Below are 24,684 nucleotides of genomic sequence, written 5' to 3'. Positions count from 1 at the left end.
TTTAGCATTGAAAATCATTGGTGGCCTGCTGTGTGGTGTTATGGGCTACTGATCATTAAGGGCATCAATCCCAGCTGCTACATGCTGCCACTTTTGGGCCCTTAACCAGAGCTGTTACTTAGGACATAAGTTTCCTTTTGTTATTGGTTCCTCAATGATTTCTGTTTGTTTGTTTAGTAGGATTTTTATGTCATGTTTTACACTTCGGTTACATTCATGACAGAAACAGTAGTTACTCATTACACAAGGTTCATCAGTTATATCAAACACAATCATGGACAATTTAGTGTCTCCAGTTTACCTCACTTGCATGTCTTTGGACTGTGGGAGGACACTAGGCAGTAAACCTACGCAGACACAGGGAGAACATGCAAACTCCACACAGAAAGGACCCAGACCACCTCATCTGGGGATCGAACCCAGGACCTTCTTGGCGACATTTAGCCACTGTGCCGCCCCAATGATTTCTGCAACTACCCATTTTCTCTGACTGCAAAACACAATTCTTTGTACTTCTCTGCACCTATAATAAAGTGCTTGACACTGTGCTCTTTTTCAGGTAAGGCTGGAGAAACACAGATGACTCTGTCCACGGACAACTGAGTTAGTCAGAGGCTGCCTGTAAGACAGAAGCATGTTCCGATCATACAGTAAGAGAAAGAAAAACACTGCCACACAAATGTTTGTAAATGTTTGACTTTAACTACAGGGGCGGTACAGTGGCTCAGTGGGTAGCACTGTCACCTTACAGCAAGAAAGTCCTGGATTTGATCCCCAGGTGAAGCAGTCCGGGTCCTTTCTGTGTGGAGTTAGCATGTTCTCCCTATGTCTGCGTGGGTTTACTCCGGGAGCTCCAGTATCCTCCCACAGTCCAAAGACATGCAAGTGAGGTGAATAAGAGATAAAAAATTCTCCATGACTGTGTTTGACATTAAACTTGTGAACTGATGAACCTTGTGTAATAAGTAACTACTGTTCCTGTCATGAATGTAACCAAAGTGTGTAAAACATGATGTTAAAATCCTAATAAATAAACAAATACAGTAATTAACTGTAGGTAAGCTATAGTAGTCATTTAAAGAAAAGGCAAGTTATGTCTTCAATTAGATTGATGTTTCAGTAGGACAGTCATTCAAAATAAATATGTAATTACTTTTTACATATGGCAAAAAATCTGATATACAAGATCACTCAATTTACACAAATAAGGTTGTTCATTTTGTGATATGTGGATAGTTGTTTTCTTGGGTATACTGGTATACTGGATTTCACTGCCAAAAGAAGCAGAGGAGCTTTTAAAGATGAATTTGTTATTTAAGTTATATTTTTGTTAAAAATGATGAGTGCAGTTTACGTGACAAGTTTATAAAAAGTATTTGTTATAGCTTTTTATTGTTATCATTTAGTTTATGAAGCAATAAGAGCAGATATAATGGTTCAGAACTGCATACTACTGTAATAAATTACAGACCAAATAAATACTTAATCAAATACAGCCTGTGTAATTATAAAAAAAACACACAAAAAAAACCAGCTGCTTTAAATAAATGTGTTTTTTTTTTTTTAAGTCACAAGTTTGCCCACAGGAAATGAAGTTAAGCTTTATGGTTTGAAATGCTATATCTGCTTTCAATATGCTCATCCACACTTGAAACATTATAGTGTCACACAGTAAAGGCTACCAGAAATCAAGAGAAAGGTTTATTCCACATTAGTCACATTTCCAGCCACATTTTTTTAAAAAGTGTCCAGACTTTTCCATACAGTGTATACACAGACAGAAAAATCTTTTTAATAAAGGATTGTTGGGTAAAACAGATACTGCTGGCTATACAGTATATAACAATAACAGTCAAATACTAACAAACATTCATTTAAAAATAGGCCAGGCGAAAACAGAACTTCAGGTTCTATCTTTTTGAAATACCTAAAATCCCTTGTTTGTTTATGAAGTCAAAGCTATAATAACAAATATCTCTTATAACAATTTAAAATGAAGTAAATATAAAAATAATTTGTACTGCAGACATGCCACCAAGTGGTTTCTATCATATCTGAATGTGTAAGTGATCGTGTCTGAGAAAAAGCATTGTTATTTAATACATTCATCAGTCATTCATGGTGAAATCGAAGGGCTGGAATTTGGAGCGGACTTGTTGGGTCAATGCCTCTTCCTCCTCTCTGCTGCTTTTACACTCTCTCCAGTCTGAGCGTGTTGGGATGTTCAGCACCGCCTCACTTGCCAGCACCTCCCTTTGGGTGCACGCACACAGACATGAAAAGACACACACACACACACACACACACACACACACACACACACACACACACACACACACACACACACAGAGAGGATTTAACAAAAATTTTGTAAAACATTTTTTTTGTTAAACACTGTGTTTTAAAATGATGATGGTCATCATCGGGAATTAATCCCTCAGACTGCGTGATCTTCAGGACAGACGATGTTCATCTGCTCAGACTTAAACTGATAACTGACGGATGTAATTGAGCCTGTGAATGGGTGAGAGATCTCACATCTCCACCATAATGCATTTGGGTTAAACCAAGCTCAAATATTTTAATATACGTGGTGCTGCTGGACTGACCATGGGTCTCAACAGGTCTGTCCGTTGGGCAGCTGCCACGAAAAAGCACATGCTACTCATACAGCAAATACAACTGAATCAGAATGTCTGGAAAAAAAACAAAAACGGTTTTCTTAATGATCAATATGAATATAATGAAATAGTAAAATTTTAATACAACTGTCTACCTGCCAAACTGCAATGGGAAGTTCTTCTTGATCCGATAAAACAGCTTCTCGCCTGTGTCCAGCTCCACATAAAAGTACGGCGTTCCCGGGGGAGCAATCTTGGACAGAGGAAGGGATAAAAAAAGAGGCTGTTACTTGCAATGTTGGATTTTAACAGAGCATTACTGTAATACACATCCTCTGGTAATCATTTTGAACTGTCCTGAAATGAGGTCCAACACAAACAGCTGCTCCTACAGATGTTATTCATTGAAGTAGTATAAAAACAAGCACAAAATCTTGCACTCAGGATAACTTGCAAATGCCTTTGATTAAAAATATTTATTTGCATCTGATACACACCATAAGTTATGCAAATGTAGCAAGGTATAAGTCAGTTAATATTAGTCACTATAGTCAAAAGGAAAATTAATGGTGATTAGGTGAGACTTCATCTGGTGTTGTTGAGAATAGTTGGGTAGATACGATGTTAAGGACATAAACAGAAAGGGACAGATGGTAGTAGGCAGAAATTGATGGAAACTGAAATTTTAAAATGAGAAAAACAGGGTGACAAATGGAAAGGTGTAGATAGGTGGACTATATCATATGCTAGAGACAAAGCTGGAGACTGTTAAGTATGAGGGGAGAATGTAGTTAGACAGCAATGGAGTGTGGTCTGTAGGATGTCTTTGTAGGTGAACAGGGTGAAGAGATTGAGGACAGAACCAAGAATCAGGTGGTGGAGACAGGTGATAAATGGTAAAGAAGGGGTGATAGACAACTAAGCAATAAGCCAATCTAGTTTTTTGATCTGGAACATCTAAGAATGCCCAGTTTATAAGGAGAACAGAATACACTTTATGATTAATAAGGAGCACTGCAGATAAACATGGCAGTTTCATGTCAGGTGTAGTAGGTTATGTTATGCATACTTGTTTGAGATCAGTGTGCTCTGGTATCTCCATTAACTCCATCTGCTGCTCTTGAGCCTGAACCATGAAGGCTTCTTTAATGTCCTCCGTACTGCATGTCTGCATGGGTACCGGCACAACCTGACAGAAGGAACCACATAAGATATTTGACATGTTAGATGTCAAATAAAGCTTTATCAGACAGCAGTTACCATAAAATGTGCTTCTGAAAATAACCACGTAACAATCTGGGCCTACAACAAAGCAGTATGTACAGATAACCAGAGTCAAAAAAGCTTTTTTTCCAAGCGACCGACATTTTGTCCATGATTTTTCATGTGACCCAGGCAACACAAACAATGCATCTTACTTTATCTGGTCTCACTGTAATTTACAAGATGTACGAGAACGCCCCCTTGTGGAGGTTTTATGTAACAAGTTTATGTAATTACTATTATTTTTCTCTGACATTTTTTTTAGATCCAGGGTTTGAAAAACCCTGCTCTATGACAGGCTGGTTTCAAACTTTGCATTGATAACAATTGGTTATCATGGTTTTTTTCCTGGAGAACAAGACCCCTATTATTTTCAAAAACAATTTCAAAGGATTTCACATTGAGTTTCCACGTTTTGTCAGAACATTTAGATGACCTATAATCATTCTACAAATTTCCCAGTCTTACACTGCCTGTAAACCAATTTTTTGGAATGTGTTAGACAATCAGAAATTAATTTATGCTTACAAAAACAATTAAGTAGATATGTTAAAACATCACTGCTGATGTCCTTTTTAATAGCAACTTGTTAATCATGATGTTAATGTAAAATAACAAGTAAACTACACTATTAAACTTGCATACAGATATACACATTTAAAGACCTTTTATAAGCATGCTAAAGAGCACTATGGATAGTGAATGATACACTGATCAGCCATAACATTAAAACCACCTCCTTGTCTCTACACTCACTGTCCATTTTATCAGCTCCACTTACCATATAGAAGCACTTGTAGTTCTACAATTACTGACTGTAGTCCACCTGTTTCTCTACATACTTTTTTAGCCTGCTTTCACCCTGTTCTTCAATGGTCAGTAACCCCACCAGGTAGAGTAGGTATTAGTTAGGTGGTGGATCATTCTCAGCACTGCAGTGACACTGACATGGTGGTGGTGGTGTGTTAGTGTGTGTTGTGCTGGTATGAGTGGATCAGACACAGCACTGCTGCTGGAGTTTTTAAATACCGTGTCCACTCACTGTCCACTCTATTAGACACTCCTACCTAGTTGGTTCACCTTGTAGATGTAAAGTCAGAGACGATCGCTCATCTATTGCTGCTGTTTGAGTTGGTCATCTTGTAGACCTTCATCAGTGGTCACAGGATGCTGCCCACAGGGCGCTGTTGGCTGGATGTTTTTGGTTGGTGGACTATTCTCAGTCCAGCAGTGACAGTGAGGTGTTAAAAAAACTCCAGCAGCAAAAACATTTATTGACATTTTTTGAATAAGTAAGATCAAAATATAAAAAGACTCACAAGTTGAGTGCAGGTAATAGTCATCATAAGGAAAGAATACCTCAGACCGTGTTATCCAAGACAGTGTTTGTTTGCTGATAAATGTAAGTGAGCCTGCGTATGGGTAAGAAATCTTAAATCGCCATCATACTGCATGTGCACCATTTTTGTTTATGTGGTGCCACTAGGCTGACCTGGGGTCTCAACAGGTCAGTGTGTTTTGGGTAGCTGGCACAAATATGCTACACAATGGCAAGTTTAATAGAACACCTTGATAGATGGGTGGATGGATGGATGGATGGATAGATAGATCGATCGATGTTTTTGTAACCGTCTCAGACTTTTCAACATACAGTAAAATACTGTTCAAATCAGAGTGCATAAATTGCAATAAACTGTTGAATATAAATATAATCACAATTAATTATAACTGTAGAGATTCAATGAAAGTACAGCACCTGTAGCTGAAGATGCTGGCTGCGGTAATTCCTCTCAAACATAACGGTGCGTTGGCCGCAACTTTTGTAGAATTTCCTGACAGCACTTTTGTATTTCTCCAGCTCCTCCACTACGTCAGAAGGCATCTCCACCACAGACTGGTAATGGCCAATAGGTAGCAGCAGCACATGGTTTGGAGTAAGGTAGCCTTTAGCCAGGGCCATGTAACACTGGGAAGACAACACAATCCAGCTTACTACACAGTACTGGTTATACGTAACACAACCATAACATTAACAACTAATATGCTCTGACCAACCAAGATGTGGACTTCAAAAGGAGTCCTGTAGTGTCTAGCACTAGGACATTACCAGCAGGTCCTTTATCTTCTGTACGCGGCGAGGTGACGAGTCCTACAGTGCATCTTAGTATAAACGATGCATGTGCAGGCCATCCACATGATACTGGAGAAAACAAAATCTGGCAGACCAGTAAACCTTTGCTCTGACATCCAGTTCCAATTCCTGTGTGCCCATTGTAGGAGCTCTTAATGGTGAACAGAAATTAAGTACTGTACTGGGACTGGCCTGTAACTATGCAGCCCCATATACAGTGCCTTGCAAAAGTATTCAGCCCCCTTGAACTTTTCAACCTTTTGCCACATTTCAGGCTTCAAACATAACGATATGAAATTGTAATTTTTTGTGAAGAATCAACAACAAGTGGGACACAATCGTGAAGTGGAACGAAATTTATTGGATATTTTAAACTTTTTTTTAAAATAAAAAACTGAAAAGTGGGGCGTGCAATATTATTCAGCCCCCTTGCGTTAATACTTTGTAGCGCCACCTTTTGCTGCGATTACAGCTGCAAGTCGCTTGGGGTATGTCTCTATCAGTTTTGCACATCGAGAGACAGAAATTTTTGCCCATTCTTCCTTGCAAAACAGCTCGAGCTCAGTGAGGTTGGATGGAGAGCGTTTGTGAACAGCAGTTTTCAGCTCTTTCCACAGATTCTCGATGGGATTCAGGTCTGGACTTTGACTTGGCCATTCTAACACCTGGATACATTTATTTGTGAACCATTCCATTGTAGATTTTGCTTTATGTTTTGGATCATTGTCTTGTTGGAAGATAAATCTCCGTCCCAGTCTCAGGTCTTTTGCAGACTGCAACAGGTTTTCTTCCAGAATGGTCCTGTATTTGGCTCCATCCATCTTCCCATCAATTTTAACCATCTTCCCTGTCCCTGCTGAAGAAAAGCAGGCCCAAACCATGATGCTGCCACCACCATGTTTGACAGTGGGGATGGTGTGTTCAGGGTGATGAGCTGTGTTGCTTTTACGCCAAACATAACGTTTTGCATTGTGGCCAAAAAGTTAGATTTTGGTTTCATCTGACCAGAGCACCTTCTTCCACATGTTTGGTGTGTCTCCCAGGTGACTTTTTATAGATATCTTTGAGAAATGGCTTTCTTCTTGCCACTCTTCCATAAAGGCCAGATTTGTGTAGTGTACGACTGATTGTGTCCTATGGACAGAGTCTCCCACCTCAGCTGTAGATCTCTGCAGTTCATTCAGAGTGATCATGGGCCTCTTGGCTGCATCTCTGATCAGTCTTCTCCTTGTTTGAGCTGAAAGTTTAGAGGGACGGCCGGGTCTTGGTAGATTTGCAGTGGTCTGATACTCCTTCCATTTCAATATGATCGCTTGCACAGTGCTCCTTGAGATGTTTAAAGCTTGGGAAATCTTTTTGTATCCAAATCCGGCTTTAAACTTCTCCACAACAGTATCTCGGACCTGCCTGGTGAGTTCCTTGGTCTTCATGATGCTCTCTGCGCTTTAAACAGAACTCTGAGACTGTCACAGAGCAGGTGCATTTATACGGAGACTTGATTACACACAGGTGGATTCTATTTATCACCATCAGTCATTTAGGTCAACATTGGATCATTCAGAGATCCTCACTGAACTTCTGGAGTGAGTTTGCTGCACTGAAAGTAAAGGGGCTGAATAATATTGCACGCCCCACTTTTTAGTTTTTTATTTCTAAAAAAAGTTTAAAATATCCAATAAATTTCGTTCTACTTCACGATTGTGTCCCACTTGTTGTTGATTCTTCACAAAAAATTACAATTTCATATCGTTATGTTTGAAGCCTGAAATGTGGCAAAAGGTTGAAAAGTTCAAGGGGGCTGAATACTTTTGCAAGGCACTGTACACAAAATGGTTTGATGCACTGTGTGTTGACACATTCACCTCATCACCAGTATTAAAATGATCTGCAATTTGAGCCATTGTAGCCCCTGGTGTGGTCCATACTAGACGCCATAGCCTTGTCCTTCCTCGGACCACTGTTGTGCATACTCAGCACAGCTACCTGTGAGAAACCCTTGCTGGCCAAATCACTCTTCATGCTGGTCATATCTGCTGCATTCAACACATGTACTACTAGTAACTACCACCAGCCCAACATATAATATACCCCTGACCATGACATAAACAACTGTTACAAAATTGACATTGGCATGCACATTATTGGCGGGTGGTCCTGATGTTTAGGTTCGACTGTGTAGATTTTACCAGTTCAAGTGTTTATAGGTATTCAAGACTCCAAAAACGTTAGAGATTGTATGTGTAACTGGTACTCACATGTGTCCCAATACTGATGACCAGATGTTTCTCTACCTCTGGACTGGCTAGACAGAACCAACATGGGCCAGTAGGCTGAGCTGAGAGGTAAATGATAAACAAAATATTGTAAGTATCTGAATTTTTGTAAATAAATAAATAACTACTCCTTTCTGATTTCCTCAAATATTTATTACAGTAAATATAAAAATTCTACAGGCTGCATTATTTAATGTACCCACTGTAGCTCACAATCATTTAACTCTCCACAACAGAATTTTTATTACATCTTTAATCCAACAAAGCTGGGTGACTGGAAGTAGATTTGACTTACGAGGTCTGCGAGGCTGTTTGTGCTGAAAGGATCCATCTCCACCTTCTGACTGTCTTTTCCTACCAGCACCCTGGTGCCGCTGATTATGCTGCTGCTTCTTCTGGCCCAGATCAAAGAAAAACTGGGAAGCGGGTTCCTCCTCCTAAAAGATGATACAACATGAATGCTACTGGCTCGGAAAGGACAAAAAGAATAAACTGAAAAAGAATAATATTTTACTAGTGTATAGCTGTATAGAAAAAGCTAGATAGTGGCAGTCATACCAATGTCAGATGGGTAGCTCAGTGGTTAGGGTACAGGGCTAGTAATGAGAAGGTTACTTTCTTCTTGTCAATTTTGGATTTGTCACTGTTGTGCAATATTTTATCCACTTCTTAATGATCATATTCACTGTGTTCGATGTTACATGTTATGCCTTGAATATTTTTTACACTTCTCCTGACTGATACCTTTCAACAATAAGCTTCCTTTGCTGCTTTGTAAGCTCTTAGTTGCATCCTACAGTAAAAGCTACGTGGTCCACAAAGTAGATGTCAGGAAATTCCTACTAGAAGAGCTGAACCTTATATGTTGTTAATCAGTCACTTTAGTTGAAGACAGGTGTCACTGACTACTGTTTAACATAAGTTTAAATGTGATTGGTTCATTATAAAAACACAGTATCATCCCCAGTTATAAGAGAATATGCACACTTATACAACCACATTTTAGTTTTCATTTTATATTTTTCCTCAAAGCGATTGTTTTTCAACTGAATTGCACAGATTATACGACATTAAAGGTGGACATCAATCTAAAATGATTTCTTTTGTTCAGATAACAGGGGATTTGTAGACTTTTTATATTCACTATATATCAATCTGGTAATAAGCATTTTTTGTTTCAGCTGTACGCTCCAGAAGGGGTCTGTAATGGAAGATCACTTTCATGTCAATCAACAAGGACTCACGCTTAAATCATTTTGAAAATGCAGCTAAATAACAGACTCAAGTGTTTAAAGCATTCATTTTACCCCACTGTAAGTGGCGGCACGGTGGCTCGGTGGGTAGCACTGTCACCTTACAGCAAGAAGGTCCTGGATTCGATCCCCAGGTGGGGTGGTCCGGGTCCTTTCTGTATGGAGTTTGCATGTTCTCCCCATGTCTGCATGGGTTTTCTCCGGGAGCTCCGGTTTCCTCCCACAGTCCAAAGACGTGCAAGTGAGGTGAATTGGAGACACTAAATTGTCCAAGACTGTGTTTGATAAAACCTTGTGAACTGATGAACCTTGTGTAATGAGTAACTACCGTTCCTGTCATGAATGTAACCAAAGTGTAAAACATGACGTCCAAATCCTAATAAACAAACCCCACTGTAAGTGTTTTGTCACACTGTGACCAGGCCAGACCAGTCTAGTGTAAAACTGTGCAAACAAATAATTTGCTGTAAAAATCCTGCATGCATAAAAGGCACAAATGTGGGACATGTGGTAAATGTAAACAGCCTGGTCAGCCGCTCAACAGACACAACTGGCCATGTCTGACACAGTCATGCATTTCTCCATGCATGCTACAGCTCTATGTAGGAATCTGCCACCAGCTGGTGAAAGGAAGAACTCAATGTATTGACACATTTTGAACGGAGGTGTGCTAGTCTGTGGTTCTCCTCGGAAAGCAGGGATATCATGCATGAGGCAGACAATGAAGTTAGAGAAGACTGAACAGTTGTACAATAATAATAACAAAATATGTATCAGAAATGGGTGTGCTGAAGCATGCATGCTGAAGAGTCAAATTCACAAAAGTGGATAACCAAATTAGAAACACACCTGTTCAATAGCTGCAGACTTCTCCTTTTTGCCATCTTTTGTGGGTTTCCTGTAGGGGTTCTCTGTGACCTCCTGAGGCTGTTTGACCAACTCTGTCGGGTCCATACTTTTCATGGGGACGATGTTAAATGCATACAGGTACTAAAATAAATTACACACAGCATTTCAATTTATACAGCTTACAAATTAAATGACCAGCCAAGTTAGACTAGATAACTAAATGTAGAGTTACCTTTTTCTTTCCAGGGTTGTTAACTTTTGCCAGTGCAATAAATCTACTGACATGCTGGGCATTTTCTTGAAGAACCAAATGGTTTCTGTGTAGATAGATAGATAGATAGATCGATCGATCGATCGATAGATAGACAGACAGACAGATAGATAGATAACTTTATTAATCCCATAGGGAAAGTCAGTTATTACAGCAGCTCCAGGTACATTAAAGCAAAAAGTATTAAAGTACAAAGAATTAAAGTACGCAAGTAATGTTGTACACAATATGTAATTGAATAAATAGAATAAAATAAAAAACGTAGTGTCATATAAAAAAATTAAGTCTTCTAGAATTAAAATTGTAGATGAGATATGTAATATGTGATATACTAAGCTGTTGTAAGTGTTAAATAATAACAGATATGTAGTATAGTCTTTATAACCAGAGTGCTAGAACATGCTCCATGAGTCTGTAGTAGGAACAGCGAGTATTGTTCTCCATTCTGCTCAAAAAGTACTTATAACTAATAAACTGCGTGTTTGAAATAGACAGAACTAAGAGTAAAAAAGTAGAAATAAAAAGAAAATAGAAGTATCAACCTAATATAGGTTAGAAACAATGTCTCTAGGATGGAGCTGTTGCAATCGGCTGCTGCTGTGTAGTTAAATTTTTTTTACATTTGTTCAGGGCAAAAAGATGCTGTGACACAAACAAACTAAAATACCAGGAGCACATGTATCCCTCTCATCTAGTTGCTATAAATGACAAAGTCAAACCTGTACGGCAGTCGCTCATAGTAAACTCCCTCCAACCCTGTAAAATGGTAGCGAGGCTTCAGCTTGTCAGCCAGATTTCCAATGGAGGAAACTCCACAACACTTTGTGTCAACTTCCTAAAAAATTTAAACGGGTTAGAAACATAGTATTTAAAATTTATGAAATGTTTTTAACAGGCGATGTAAGTACCGGGTTGTTGCTATATTGCCATACTCCTCGAGGCCACTGTGAGGTCAAAAGTATGTCAACACCCTTAAATTTAGAGTTGGAAACCAAAGGTGTGACAAGGGCTGTGAGATCTTTAGGGGTGAAGCAGTATGAAGGTGCTGGTTCCTGCTGAGCCTCCCTACCACTGACGTATGCAATCTGGAGACCTGATGCCCCGGTGAAAACACCCCTTCGACCTAGAATAAAAAAAAAATTAAAAAAATGCTGTCCATGACCCAGAACACTAACAAATTAAACCATACAGTTAACATTTACGATTAGCAGGGGTTATTAATTTTTTTCACATGGTGGTGGAAACATTCTTTTGAAACATTCATCATGAAATTGCTGTGGATTTGTCAGATGAGCACTTATGCAGCAAACCTCCCATTCTAACACATAACACTGGTGCTTTGTTGGATTTAGATTTGGTGACTGGGAATGCCATTTAAGTACACATTACTCACATATATTTATGGAACTGGTGAATTTATGACATGGACTATTATTATCATCCTAGAAGTGGCCATTGTAAGGTAATACACAATGGCCATAAAGGGAAGCTGCATTTAAACAATGCTTAATTGGATTACAGGGTCTATATGTGACAATGAAACTGATTTATTGGATAAGGTTGATTAAACAATTGATAACCTTATAACGAGTTCTGAAATGATAACATACAATTTTATAAATGCTTCAGAAAAGCAATAGTATAGTGAATATACATTATAGCAGAATATACATTATAGCGGAACTACCAAAGTTATGCTATGACTGACGAACAATAGAGGAAAAGATGTAATCAACAGGATGTTATGTAATTTTCTTTTAATGCGTACATGTATTCCATGCACTTTGAATTTACACACTGTCTTCTGACTTTGCACTCATAAATACACTATATGGACAAAAGTATTAGGACACCAATTCTAATTACTATAATTGCTAATGTGTAATAAATCAATTATATAAAGAAAATTAAATGCTTCAACTTTGTAGCAACGATTTAGAGAAGGTCTCTTCCTGTTCCATTATCACTGTGCCCCATTGCACAAAGCAAGGTCTATAAAGATACAAAAAAAATCTTGGTTAACTAAAACTCCAGTGTCCTGCACAGAGCCCTGACCACTGAACAGCTTTGAAATGAACTGGAACATTAACTAATGCCTTCTTGATCAAAATCAGTGCTCAATTATACAAATGCTCTTTTGACTAAATAAGCACAAATTTATATTACATGTTTACGTGTCCACATCCTTTTGACCATATAGTGTGCATACTTTTTGGCTTATATTTCTTAGCACAAGGTCAAACATTATAAGTGCATGTAAAGTGGATATATTTACCGAAATTGATTGAATACTTGTTTCTCTTATTTTAATGGGACAAATAATACATCCCTAGCTACTACCACAAAAAAAACTCCAAAACAAGCTGCTTACCCAAATAAATGATGTTTTCGGCCAGTTCACAGCCATCAGAGTTGGAGAAATACTTTACTGTCTCCTGGCTTGCAGCTCCTAGGATGTATGTATGGATAGGAGCTGTGGACATAAACATAGAAAACAATTTGTTTATAAGGAAAAATGTTGCACTGATTTAATATGATGTAAATTAGGTTAAAATTCACTAGTAGAAACAGTTACCCTTCTTAGCTCCAGATTTATATGCCTCCCAATCAGCTTCAGCTTCTGGAGATGTGCCGAAGAAATCACCAACACATAACAATAACTGTAACAGAAGAGATATCATATGTGGTATCATCTCTTTATCTCACTAATAATCATACCATAATAATAACCAAACTATTTAAAATGAATTATGTATACAATCAAACAAAAGCTAAATAAATCAAACAAGTTATATTTCTTATATTTCAACAATAGGAGTACTTATAGTGCTGTGAAAAAGTATTTGCCCCATCTCAATTTCTTCTATTTTTGCATATTTGTCACATTTACATGATAATCAAAATACATTTGAAATTAAAAAGATAAACAAGTGAATAGAAAATACTTTTTCTAAATGATGGTTTCATTTATTGAAGGAAAAGGCAGTTAAGCCCCAGCTGAGTAATTAAAAAAAGTAAATACCTCCTTAGCTACTACATCAACCAGTTAACCACATACAGGCATGATTAAGTAATGAAAACATCACTTATACAGAACTCGTCTGTAAAAAAGGCTGAAAGGTCTCAAAAAGCAGCAAATGATACATTCTAAAGTGATGCAAATGCAAAACAAAGCCACTAAAATCTACCAGTATTGAAAGAGTTACAAATCGAACCACAGGGAGAGACATTATCCACAAATGGAAAAGAACAGTGGTGAACCTTTGAGGAGTGACCGGTCTACCAAAAAATGCGTAGATGACTTATCAGTTACTTCAGGTATGGTCAATGTACACAATTCCACAATAAGAAAGACACTGGGTGAAAATGGCACTTACAAGGCACAAACCACTTCTGATCAAAAGAACACAAAGCCTTGTCTTGTTATGCAGACGGACAATGATCCAAAGCACACAAGCTGGTCTACCTCTGAATGACTCAAACAAAAAACAAAATTGAGGTTTTGGGGGTGACCGAATCAAAGTCCTTATAGGTCTTAAATAGGCAGTTTATGCTCAGAAACCTTTCAACTTCGCCAAAATTCAAACAGCTGTAAGAGTAGGCCAAAATTCCTCCACAGTAAAAGCTTTCACAAAGGTTTGATTGCAGTTATTACTGTCATGGGTGGCAGAACCAGTCATTAGGTTTAATTAAAAGCAGGTCAGCTAAATGCAGTTAAAAGCTGTGCTTTGTGTGTACTCCTTCTTTATCTTTTATTAAAAATAGTTGAAAGATCTGAAACATTTTTTTTTCCTTTTAAAAGGGAGGGCAGACTGCCATGTCACCCGTGCAGTGCCCTCTTAGTAAGTAAGTTAGTATGCGGGATGAGGGAAGTGTTCTTATACTTCTTATACAGGTTGCTCCAAGTCCTGTATAGAAGGGAGGTAAGGGTCAGCTCACCGTTACCTCCAGATCTGAAACATTTACATGAGGTCAAATAATGATAAATAGAAAAAACTGGGATAATGGGAAATACTTTTTTACAGCAAGGTATATTTATTTCTTCCTTTTCTTCTAATGAGAGTTTTTAGTTTTCAAATACTGTATTTTGCATCCTGAGCAGTTTATCACAGTTTAACATTGGTATTTTATTGTCAATATTACTGACAGAAACCTGTAAAACATCTAAACTCACTTTACCAACTGAATTAAACTGCTAAGTCTGATGTAAACATACCTAGGTGTGCTGCAAACTTAGTAAATGTACAATGCATCATGACGTTTGCTTCAAAGACCGTTTATATGTTGCACTTTTCTTATAAATGATAATAATCACAATCAATATTATTATAACATATAAACAAATGATATTCTAAAAGTGGTTTATCACAGTGGTACCTTTATGTAACGTTGCTTTTAAGCAAATTTGAACTGTTAGCAGTAGGAAAGGCTGAACTAATCAAAGTCAGTACAGTATTAGAAAAGGTGTCCAAACAATGTAATTTAGGAACTGATATTTCCACATACTTACATCAAACTGGCCGCTCTTTTTCTGGATCGTGTTTACCCGGTTGAATAATGCAGTGATTCTGCCTTCGACGTCGCCGCAAGCAAGTCTAAATATGAAACAACCAAAAATAAAATAAAATCCTGATCAGAAACGGTAAAGTAGTTCTAAATAACACATGGCTTTACTAAAACCCAGAGTCTGCCAGACAAGTGCATTACAGATCCCTCATCCACATACATACAGGGTACAAATGTAAGTAAAAGAATTTCCAAATCAAACTTAAACTTACATTCTTAAAGGCTTTTCACCCATTCCGCCCAAATCAGCAAATATATGATTTAATTCGATGTACACAACGCTACGTGGTTTTACTTTTGAACTGCTTTAGCGTCCGCTGACAAAATAAACCCTGACAAAACATGAGGAACAATTTAGTGTCCGACTGCACTCAAGCCGTCCGTGCTTATCCACTTCAATAGCGTGGGTTAATACATATTGCTATTACCAATGCATGCGTATGTACCTGGGCATTATGTTTCCTAAAGCGCATGATACATCACTCACCCCAATGTATACTTTGTTCATACTATATTTTTATTATTTATACATTTTTTCATGCTATAACCTGAAGCCCCTGATGTTGGCCAAAATAATAATGACGCGAAAAGAGTACGTCAGAAACCTGCTGTACAGCCTTGCTTTTTTATCAAACTTTGCATATTTAATAACCCTCCCCTCTGAGCCTTCTACATTTAACCTAATTATAGTACTAGCTAAACATTATATTCATAAAGCTGAAAACTCCAAAAAAGCCATCTTTTATAAATGTAAATGTATATTTTATAAATATATTAGCAGACGGTAAATTCCTTGAGTCCCTCTTTGAACAAAAAATGTTGTAGCTTGTTAACTGTCTTAAAGAATTTTAGATTTATATAAAGATAACACATTTTCTAAAGAGGATTATACTGTCATTTTTATTTGATATGTTATGCTACTTGAAATAAAATTTCTTGAATGATTTGTAATTGCTCTGGCTTTGTTTCTTTGCTTTTTTATTTATTTATGTTGTTGAATATATACTGTTCATAACTGTATTCATGTTCAATCATATTTTTGGTACTATGCTAATATACACTGATCAGCCATAACATTAAAACCACCTCCTTGTTTCTACACTCACTGTTCATTTTATCAGCTCCACTTACCATATAGAAGCACCTTGTAGTTCTACAATTACTGACTGTAGTCTATCTGTTTCTCTGCATGCTTTGTTAGCCCCCTTTCATGCTGTTCTTCAATGGTCAGGACTCTCCCAGGACCACTACAGAGTAGGTATTATTTGGGTGGTGGATCATTCTCAGCACTGCAGGGACAATGGCATGGTGGTGGTGGTGTTAGTGTGAGTTGTGCTGGTATAAGTGGATAAGACACATCAATTCTGATGGAGTTTTTAAACATCTCACTGTCACTGCTGGACTGAGAATAGTCCACCAACCAAAAATATCCAGCCAACAGCGCCCCATGGGCAGCATCCTGTGACCACTGATGAAGGTCTAGAACTAGAAGATCACCAACTCAAAACAGCAGCAATAGATGAGCAATTATCTCTGACTTTACATCTACAAGGTGAACCAACTAGGTAGGAGTGTCTAATAGAGTGGGCAGTGAGTGAACACAGTATTTAAAAACTCCATCAGTGCTGCTGTGTCTGATCCACTCATACCAGCACAACAAACACTAACACACCACCACCATGTCATTGTAACTGCAGTGCTGAGAATGATCCACCACCTAAATAATACCTGCTCTGTGGTGGTCCTGACCGTTGAAGAACAGGGTGAAAACAGGCTAAAAAAAGTATGTAGAGAAACAGATGGATTACAGTCAGTAATTGTAGAACTACAAAAAGTGCCTCTATATGGTAAGTGGAGCTGATAAAATGGACAGTAAATGTAGAAACAAGGAGGTAGTTTTAATGTTATGGCTAATCAGTGTATATTATTTATACTGTTATGCTGTATATTATTTATACTGTTATTTATACTGTTATGTATATGTAAAATAAAAAGGTTTTCCAGATATAAATTGATAAATAATTGTTTCCAAGAAGAATTGTTTCCAGAAAGTCTGGTAACCCTACTAAAAAATAAAATAAAGTAAAATAAAAAGGTTTTCCAGATATAGCTCTAAAATTGGTAATTGTTTAAAAACAGTAAGTCTGGTAACCCTACTAGAGACTGTTGAGCATACTTAAATCAGCCAATCTGATGTTTGTTCTTGACCTGCATCTGTATAACTGTATGTATTGCACTGCTGCTACATGATGGCTGATGCAAATATGCATAGGTATTTCTGATAAAGTAGCAGGTAAATGTATTTAGGGCATAGTACACCATTGTCATCATCTGTAAAAAACTTTAATAAGTTGTTTAAATCTTAACTGTCCTGGGTGTATTTCTGTGTTGTGTCTATTGCTTCCTGGTGGAACTGGACCCACTGTGACTCTACCTAGAATAAAGCAATGTGTTCAGTACTTTGCAAAGAAACTTGTAGTTCAAAAGCATCTGTTTATGTCAGTAGATCACTATTGGCTAATCTTTAATGTATGTTGCCATAATTAATATTTGGTCATGATTTTTTTTTTGTCTGAGAAAAGTACACTCATACTTGTACAATAAAAATATAGCCAATACCCAATGTGTATAATTATGATTTGCATTAAACATCGATTACATTTTATGAGTTATTGATGCAGAAATAAGAGTAAATTCTAAATAGGTTCGGAATTACATTTTCTAATATGTGTGTAGTTTTCTCCATTATATGCCATCCTTGAATTGGCGTCCTGGGCCCAATGTTTCCTGGTGAAACTGGACCAGTAACTCTCACCAGTATAAAGTGGTTGATGATTCTTCAAAGAAAAGTGGGTTGGAACTGTACTGCGCCAATGTATAATACTATTTTTAGATTGTTAAAAACATTCTGTGGTTAAGACCACATTTTAAAGATCAATAAAATAAGCAAATCAAATTATTATCAAATCACCCCACCAGACACTTAAAGAATACTTACTTTTCTACTGACTTTATGAGGCGCTGATATTTATATTGTACATTTCACTTTACAACTTGACTTAACAATTTGATTTGATTATTTTATTTGACTAAAAAATTTGGGCTTAACACAACAGAATAGACATTTTACACAACTTTGCCATCCCATCACTTCAGATTCCTACAGTAAAAATGTCTAAAATTTATTTAATTAATAAAAGAGTTAATGCTCCTAAAGAATACAGTGAAGTGATTTGACAACATTTTGATTTGCTTAGGTACATTTTTGTGCATCGGAACTCGTTAGGTTTTGTATATTAAGCTGCAAAGATATGAGAGTGTGAAATTCCTTGGGGTCCACATATCCAACAATCTAACATGGTCCCTGAACACCTCGTACCTGAACAGAAGGGCACACCAAAGACTGTGTTTCCTGAGGAAGTTAAAACAGGCTCAGCTTCCTCAAAAACTCCTGGTAAACTTCTACCGCAGCACTATTGAGAGCGTCCTCTCCAACTGCATGTGTGGTACTCTAGCTGCACAGCCTCAGAGAGGAAGGACCTACATCGGGTGAAATGTATCATCGGAACCAAACTCCCCAACTTGGACAGTGTATAAAGATCAAGGCCGACAGCAGTAGTAAGGATGCAACACACCCTGGGAACTGGGTTATCCTGGGTTACCACCTGGGAGGCGGTACAGAGCTATTCGTGCACACACGAACAGACTGAGGAACAGCTTCTTCTCAAGAGCTGTGGCATCCATTACCCCTCATAGACTGTGAACTTGAACACTGCGTATTTGCACATCTTCATACAACCATTCTCTCACTCAAGCATAAAATCATCATTTTTTAAACTGAACTGGTATCTCCACATAGCACAGTCACTTTATATATTCATATTAACCCATAATTTATTTTATTTTATTTATCTTGAAATCCATACTTCAAATTGTACTGGTTACTCTGTGTAAATATCCATATGTTTATGTAAATACTTTTGCCTCTTGTTTTTATCTTTCGGAGAGTGTCAAACTAAATTTCACAAGTATAATGACAATAAAGTTAAATTTACCCTCTTCAACGCTTCGCAACTGTATTACCGTAAAACAGGGTTTAGACACGCAGTAAAACCTTTAGTGTAGATCCACAAAGTTGAATCAGTTCATCTGGACACAAGTTTGTTGTAGAGATACGTTTCGTCACTCAATCCGAATGACTTCTTCAGTCTGAGCTGGTGTTGAATACCCCAACCTTATATGCAGTTGATTTGCATAACGACTGATCACTGCCCATTGCATAACAATGGAACTGGTGATCAGGTCCATATGAAATTCACAATGACCATTAATTACAATGGTCATGTGTGTCTTTCACACATGATTGGGGTAAAGCTCCAATTACGGCGTTGTAAGATGGTGAGAGATGTACTCTCAGGCCCCCTCCCCGGTTCAGAGATGGTCGTTCCCTCTTCACATAGATGGCCTCTTCGACTCCACGTTCAAACCTGCGTTACAACGTTTCTCTCACCATCTTACAACGCCGTAATTGGAGCTTTACCCCAATCATGTGTGAAAGACACACATGACCATTGTAATTAATGGTCATTGTGAATTTCATATGGACCTGATCACCAGTTCCATTGTTATGCAATGGGCAGTGATCAGTCGTTATGCAAATCAATTGCATATAAGGTTGGGGTATTCAACACCAGCTCAGACTGAAGAAGTCATTCGGATTGAGTGACGAAACGTATCTCTACAACAAACTTGTGTCCAGATGAACTGATTCAACTTTGTGGATTTGTGTACCTGGATTATTGAGCATGCATCAACAGATTTAGTGTAGATCGCGTGACCGCGGTCGGATTTTAAATCCGTGGGTACAGTTTTGCTAAATTGAGGATACAGTTTACAAACCCGTGGGTACATATTACTAAACCGTGGGTACTGATTTTGCTCTTCACATATTTTTTTTCGTTACTGTCCCCTCTGTACCGAAGGGGAGATAGGCATGACGAGAAACTCAGAAGTAACTTTCACAGTTTATACTGTAAACCAAGTGTTGCACAGTTCCAGCTATAGGTGGCGCGCATGCGTTTTGGGGTCTCCTCTTACACGGCGGCAGAAGGAGAGAAGAGGCTTGACGAGGCGGCGCTCCGCCCTGCTGCTTCCTCTTTCACAGTGGCACTCAGAGAGTTACCATGAAGGCGTCCGGCACAGTACGTAATTTATTCACTTTAACCATCCAGTTCTTGTTATAAAGCGATGTATGTCGCCTTTAACGTGGTATAATATCGTATTTTATCTACGGAGACGCTTACAGTCCGGTTATTTGATGTAAAACGCTCTATAATACAAAATCTACCGGACTCGTAGAATTTCAACATGGCGGTCGACAAAATGTGTTGTGAGCCATGTGGTGTCTGTGGCTACATCAGTTTTACTATGTGTTAATTTCACAAAAAATATGAACGGGTTAGATTACCGTGGCTTGTTGATTTTAAACTGAATATATTATTTGTACCTAATTGAGTAGTTATATAAGGCGAACAAGCGTATCAACAACGCCCGTTAAGAAAAACACGATCAGTTCTAGTAATGTAGCTTCACAAGCAGAAATTGTACAGAAGTTGTTCATAATTTTGATCCTCTTGTTCTAAGCTGATAACGGTAATCTCACTATTGAGTCGTGAAAACTCCAATGTTTTAACTTTCCCCCCACATGTAATGTACTTGAGCGCCATGACATCACGTTAATGTTAAATGTCTAGCAAAAAAATAAATCTTATTTCAAAACAAGTTCTAGCACTTATGTACACCAATGGTCGTTGAGCTATTGTGACAGTTTATCCAACAATGTGTTCGGTCGTAATGTAGTCATCAGCCGAGCTGTTGAAGTTAGTAAAAAAACAAGATTAGTTACTTGTAGCTTCTATAAAGCTGTTTGGATGAAGTTGTTGATACAGAAGTTAAGCTTTTGCTGTATTTCCAGCAGTAAGTGGCAATAACAGCAGTACGCATTACTGTTAAGATTAAATGTATTGTGCAAATTGTTGCCTGGTAGGCCTTGTTACCACTTGACAGTACATGCAGTAAATTGGTAAATTCTGGCCCAGGTATTTCTGTCTTAAAATTTAACAAAGGCTGGAATCACATCATAATGACATTGGCACTAGTTAAAAAACTGATTTTCTAGGCTGAGATGCACAAACAATTTAGGTTTTGAGTTTATTTGTAATCATGCCAAGAAGTCACTTTCAAATCTAAAAACTCACATTTAACTGTTTTTAAAAGAGCTTTTCAATCTTAAAATGCATGGCATACCCACAACATGTACCGCGAGTACAGAGACCTGACCACCTCTGAAGCTGTTCAGTGCTGCCAGTATGGGTGTCCATAGCACAACTAGATGGCATTAGAGACTTAGACATCCTTTATTGTCATTCATTACACACAAGTGTACACAGAACGAAATGTCGTTGCGAATCTTTATCCGAAAATGCTGACTTCTGTCTTGTCATGAAATGTGCACATTAACCCAAAGGTCATTATTACTTTGTATAATGTTCTATGCTATGTGTGCACAAAGAAAAAGGACCTTGTCGTCTTTCATACGCTGTCATGTGCCAATGAAAGTGAATTCAAGGTTCGACAACAAACCTCCTGGCTGTGTCAAAAGCTCTGAACAGCCATGCTAATCTTATTGAGTCTTGACTGTTAGATTATGCCTTGATGCACCAGTGTCAATCATGAGAACTAGGGATGTTAGTTCATGCTATTTTCTTTGTAGTGATGCCATTTTGTTAGTGCACTCATATTTGAATGCACTGTGGACGCAAAGGTTTAAAAGAGTTTGTTGTGACGATTTGTTAAAAGTAGGCAAAAATGGGGGTGGTGGGTGTCTGAGGCTGATCAATTCGACCATTTAATTTTAATTTGGATTTTGCAGAGGTCGCTGCCTTCGCTTTTGGCTTGCTTGCTTGTAGGGGGACACACATCCAACACTAAACATCAGCATTAGGGCAGCTACTCGCCTAGAACATCTTGATGCGTTTGAAGCAATTTACCTCCACAGTTCATACCATGAACTTGTAATTGCTGAAAACACAGATCTTGCTCATGAATGTAAAAAGTTTTTCTAGATTAAATAATTAACTAATGCTTTGGTTTGTGGTTTGCACCAGCTTAGGGAGTACAAAGTTGTTGGGCGTCTGTTGCCCTCTGCCAAGAACCCGACCCCTCATCTGTACCGCATGAGGATCTTCGCTCCCAACCATGTGGTGGCCAAGTCTCGCTTCTGGTACTTCGTCTCCCAGCTAAGGAAGATGAAGAAGGCTTCCGGAGAGACTGTGTACTGTGGCCTGGTAAGAACACAGCCTGCATTGTAGTGTCTGATGATTTTAAATTTTCAGGGTGAATTTAGGACAGTGTTTGTGTGCATGTATCCAATTCCATATTTACCAACAAAAGTTTTTAGCAGGTTAACCTATTAATACACTGAATGGGTCTTATCTACCAAAAATCCACACAAATAATATTTTGCATAACCTCTTTCCAATACTTTTTAAAAAGGCTCTCCTTTATAATATTCCTATACTGCCTTTAGATTATGCGGAGGACTATACATTCTAGCAAGTCTTGCTTTGTCTTTATTGAGTTTTTTTTTTATTGAGAATTCATGCTCATTGGGGGGAATGGTGGCCTCACAGCAAGAAGGTCCTGGGTTCGATTCCCAGGTGGAGAGGTCCTTGTCCTTTCTGTGCAGAGTGCATGTTCTCCCTGTGTCTGCGTGGGTTCCTCCGGAAGCTCCGCTTTCCTCCCACAGTCCAAAGACATGCAAGTGAGGTGAATTGAAGATACAAAATTGTCCATGACTGTGATTGCTATTGAACTTGAACTGATGAATCTTGTGTAAGCAGTAACTACCTGTCCTGTCAAGAAAGTGTGTAAAACATGATTGTTAAAATCCTAATGAAATAAATTCATACTTGTGTCCATGAAGGGCTTGCATAATTTCAAGGACCTTCAGCAAAGTAATAAATACATGATGCTATTTCGATGAATCACTTTCATGTGCTCCTTTTGCCTCTTTCATTTTCAGGTTCATGAGAAGTCTCCTCTGAAGGTCAAGAACTTTGGCATCTGGCTGCGTTATGACTCTCGCAGCGGCACCCACAACATGTACCGCGAGTACAGAGACCTGACCACCTCTGGAGCCGTCACCCAGTGCTGTGAGTATAAGTGTACATAGCACAACTAGATGGCATTAGTGAATCTTTATCCGGAAATGCTGACGACTTTCTTGTCATGAAATGTGCACATTAACCCAAAGGTCATTATTACTTTGTATAATGTTCTATGCTATGTGTGCACAAAGAAAAAGGACCTTGTCGCCTTTCATACGCTGTCATGTGCCAATGAAAGTGAATTCAAGGTTCGACAACAAACCTGCGGCTGTGTCAAAACCTCTGAACATTTATGTTAATCTAATTATTTAGATGGCTACCAGTTGGTTATAGACAGGTTTACCTTGGATCATTAATTAGACCACAAGCTCTGTCAGAAATGTTTAATGCTTAGTCTGTATAGTCTCTTTAAATTGTTTCTCCTGTCTGTTTCCAGATCGTGACATGGGAGCTCGCCACCGTGCTCGCGCTCATGCCATTCAGATTATGAAGGTGCAGGTGATCGCAGCTAACAAATGCCGCAGACCCGCCATCAAACAATTCCACGTAAGTTTTACTAGTTTTCTTTTTTACTATTCATTTGTGCCCACGGAAAAGCCTGTTTTCTAATAAGTGTGCAACACTAAGGCCAGCCACTTTAAGTGCTACTTTAAATGATGCTAAATAAGCAGGTCTCTCACTGAACTGGTATTGTTGCCAGTTTGGCTTAAAAACCTGCAAGATAATGGCCAGATACCTCTTCCAGATCAAGTTTATTGTCTTAAAATCTGGCGGCTTTAAAAAAACTGGCAACATCTTTGTGAGGATTGTTGGCATTTTAAATACATCCCAGCTTTTAAAATAAAAATAATAACACATTTTTTTCTTACAGGACGCCAAGATCAAGTTCCCTCTGCCCCACAGGGTTCTGCGTCGCCAGCACAAGCCTCGCTTCACCACCAGGAGGCCAAAGACATTCTTCTAAAGTGTATGTTTGTGCAGTCCTGTTTAATGGGAAATAAAAACGTTACAGAAATGCTATGTCTTTGCTTTTTTTTTTTTTTATAATGATTTTTAAATAAATAAACACTTAATTTGGTGCTGACATGTTCAAAAGGCTAGAGTTTATTATGCTGACCTAAATAAAGTGTAATGAAATACATAGATGAAAACGTTCACTGAGTGGGGAACTAGCTGGATGAGCAATGATGAGCTATTATTAAGAAATCATATTACAGATATCAATGAATGTAGTCTGATAAGGCAAACTATTTGACCACCTGCTCAACATGCTGTTAAGACAAGTATAG

The 24,684-nt window shown here is 38.2% G+C and overlaps 2 protein-coding genes and 2 non-coding genes across 6 annotated transcripts; 3 read left to right on the top strand and 1 right to left on the bottom strand.

Moving 5' to 3' along the window:
- Positions 1 to 1,688: 1,688 nt before the first annotated feature.
- Positions 1,689 to 15,534, bottom strand: cwf19l1 (CWF19 like cell cycle control factor 1). 3 transcript variants are annotated; one of them, XR_010013964.1, is made up of 15 exons: positions 15,440 to 15,534; positions 15,172 to 15,256; positions 13,237 to 13,321; positions 13,033 to 13,134; positions 11,570 to 11,784; positions 11,381 to 11,496; positions 10,623 to 10,707; positions 10,391 to 10,531; positions 8,584 to 8,725; positions 8,271 to 8,350; positions 5,641 to 5,850; positions 3,691 to 3,810; positions 2,777 to 2,874; positions 2,610 to 2,696; positions 2,167 to 2,253 (listed from the first exon to the last, which is right to left on the bottom strand). XR_010013964.1 is itself a non-coding variant. In XM_063004049.1 (14 exons), exons 1-14 carry the CDS (start codon positions 15,460 to 15,462, stop codon positions 2,109 to 2,111), a joined length of 1,647 nt encoding a protein of 548 aa, XP_062860119.1. In that variant the 5' UTR covers positions 15,463 to 15,534; the 3' UTR covers positions 1,689 to 2,108. The 3 variants fall into 3 exon arrangements, 2 of the variants coding, with proteins under 2 accessions (XP_062860119.1, XP_062860120.1); XM_063004049.1 differs by lacking the exon at positions 2,610 to 2,696 and having other exon boundaries at positions 1,689 to 2,253; XM_063004050.1 differs by lacking the exon at positions 2,167 to 2,253 and having other exon boundaries at positions 2,408 to 2,696.
- A 4,786-nt stretch (positions 15,535 to 20,320) lies between these two features.
- On the top strand, positions 20,321 to 24,410 carry rpl18a (ribosomal protein L18a). Its single transcript, XM_063004048.1, has 5 exons — positions 20,321 to 20,428; positions 22,394 to 22,573; positions 23,311 to 23,440; positions 23,832 to 23,941; positions 24,267 to 24,410. Exons 1-5 carry the CDS (start codon positions 20,411 to 20,413, stop codon positions 24,357 to 24,359), a joined length of 531 nt encoding a protein of 176 aa, XP_062860118.1. The 5' UTR covers positions 20,321 to 20,410; the 3' UTR covers positions 24,360 to 24,410.
- Positions 21,735 to 21,866, top strand: LOC134325782 (small nucleolar RNA SNORA68). The gene has a single exon (XR_010014352.1). It is a non-coding gene; the product is annotated as a small nucleolar RNA SNORA68 (small nucleolar RNA).
- On the top strand, positions 23,523 to 23,654 carry LOC134325776 (small nucleolar RNA SNORA68). Its single transcript, XR_010014350.1, has one exon. It is a non-coding gene; the product is annotated as a small nucleolar RNA SNORA68 (small nucleolar RNA).
- Positions 24,411 to 24,684: the final 274 nt, after the last annotated feature.

Source organism: Trichomycterus rosablanca, chromosome 1 (assembly GCF_030014385.1).
Source record: "Trichomycterus rosablanca isolate fTriRos1 chromosome 1, fTriRos1.hap1, whole genome shotgun sequence".
In the NCBI taxonomy this organism is placed as follows: Eukaryota; Metazoa; Chordata; class Actinopteri; order Siluriformes; family Trichomycteridae; genus Trichomycterus; species Trichomycterus rosablanca.
This window is presented reverse-complemented; position numbering and strand designations above follow the sequence as displayed.